This window comes from Mus pahari, chromosome 12, assembly GCF_900095145.1.
Source record: "Mus pahari chromosome 12, PAHARI_EIJ_v1.1, whole genome shotgun sequence".
Classification (NCBI taxonomy): domain Eukaryota; kingdom Metazoa; phylum Chordata; class Mammalia; order Rodentia; family Muridae; genus Mus; species Mus pahari.
Genome location: NC_034601.1, coordinates 13,746,282 through 13,748,246, shown reverse-complemented (window position 1 = coordinate 13,748,246; position 1,965 = coordinate 13,746,282). Strand labels below are relative to the sequence as shown.

General features: G+C 51.6%; 1 protein-coding gene across 1 annotated transcript; it reads right to left on the bottom strand.

Moving 5' to 3' along the window:
- Positions 1-317: 317 nt before the first annotated feature.
- On the bottom strand, positions 318-850 carry LOC110330136 (immunoglobulin omega chain). The gene is made up of 2 exons (XM_021210095.2): positions 805-850; positions 318-717 (listed from the first exon to the last, which is right to left on the bottom strand). Exons 1-2 carry the CDS (start codon positions 848-850, stop codon positions 356-358), a joined length of 408 nt encoding a protein of 135 aa, XP_021065754.1. The 3' UTR covers positions 318-355.
- Positions 851-1,965: the final 1,115 nt, after the last annotated feature.

The window sequence follows — 1,965 nt, the reverse complement described above, 5'->3', positions numbered from 1 at the left end:
TCTATTTGCCCCATGATCATGACAATGGGACTCAGACAAATGCTCTACCTCAGAGGTGGGTACCTGGCCAAACTGAGCATGACTTTTGACCTAGCCAGTTCTTAAACTGGTTCTGAGATCACAAACCAGCCGGACAAAACTCAGTAAAAACAGCTTTAATTCTACAGTCCAGCCTCCCATGGGGGCTCTTAGGAACACCGCAGAACAAGGAAACACTGGATAGCTCCATCTTCTCGGCTCCACAAAGCCCCGAGTTCTACCCCTCCTTCCCATACCAGACAAGCAGAGCAAGGCAAACTCCGTCTTCAGTTCAGGGTCTGAATGTCTCCAGAGCCTAAGATCCCAAATCTGTGTACTACTTTTCTCCTTCCCACTCCCTCTCCATCCTCTTCTTTTCCTGGCTCCGGAGCCCCACGGCGCAGTAATACACAGCCTCATCCTCAGGCTGCAGTTCAGAGATGCTCAGATAACCCAGGTTCCTGGCTGCATCTTTGTATCCAGAGAAGCGAGGTGGGACATTGGGACCCTGCTGCTTGTCTGAGTGTGAGAAGTACCTCAGCAGGAACCTGGGGGGGTGGCCCGGCCTCTGCTGGTACCAGTAAATGCTGTAAATGCCAATGTTATGGTTGTTGATCAGGGTACAGGTGAGGCGGACGGTGGCTCCAAGGGAGGAAGATGCTGATGGTGGCTGATGCAGCATGGGCTGAGGGCCACAACCTGAGAAGATAGAAGCATGCCCATCACTGGGGCAGAGCAAGGCCAGAGGAGGAGCAAGGAGGGTCTGGGCCCCAAGAGTTCCCTTACCTGTGAGGTGGGCCAGCAGCATGAGCAGGACAGTCGTCCAGGCCATGGCTCCAGACCCGCAGCACCCTGCCCCCTACAGTCCCTGCTCCTGGGCCCTGACCCGCTGGGAAGCGCTCTCCTCCCTGTTTTGAGGAGAGGGTCACTGCACCCCTGGTTCCTGCTCACCACCCTCCCAGGCTTTCTGGGCTCTGTAACTCTGTCACTTACCAGAATGGTCTAATGGAAGCCTTTGTGGCTCTGGGTTTGACCCAGGGAAGCATTCTGGGAGGAAGCACCTGCTGGAAAGTCATGGGCCAGAACCCAGGACTAGCTGGTGGGCTCATCTCCCTGAGGGAGAGTGACCTCAATTCCCCCGAGAGGCTGAGCCCCACAGAAGCAGATCATGTTTAAATGCCTGGTGAGTGGAATGAGAGGTTAATAAAAAACCATGTCTTCATGCAACAGGAAATGTGGGGTCTCAGAAAGAGGAGAAAGCTCTGATCCCTTCTAAGCTCCAGAAGAGCCTTCAACCTGAATCTTCCCCACCTAGAACAAAGTGGCTTTAAAAAGAGAAAATAGCAGGGGAGCCTAGCTTCCTGCCTCCCCACATTCAACCCATTGCACATGTGCCTGCTACAAACTAAACTGTACCTCTGTCTAACACTGAAGCCATATTCTCCAGTGGACCTATATGTGCAGTTAGGAGCGAGTAGAAGTAATTAATGAGGTGGGAGTCGGGACCTGAAAACAGAAAAGTTGAAAAGATGCTGTGGCTGAGGGAGGTCAGGAGAAGGTCTCCATCTCTGTGCTGAGACACCCTGTGTCAGATCCTTTCTCTGGAAAGCTTAGGAAGGACCTGCTGACACACCCTGACTTTAGACTTCCCGCCTTCAGAGATAGAAGAGAGCTAATTTCTATTGTTTAAGCCATTTAGCACGCAGAACCTTCTCCCCTGCAGCGTTAGGAAATGGATACAGAGATATCCTACTCTGTGTTGGCTACAGTAATAAGATGTTATGCATCAGGTATCAAATAAACAACAGAAGCTCATCTTTTACACATCTCAGAATTGCAAAAATCCAAGTTCAGGGTTCCGGATCATTCTCTCCACCTTCAGATCGTCTTCAGCTCCTGCTGAAACCTTGTTTTCTGGCTTCCAGAGGCTGCACCTGCTTCTGACCT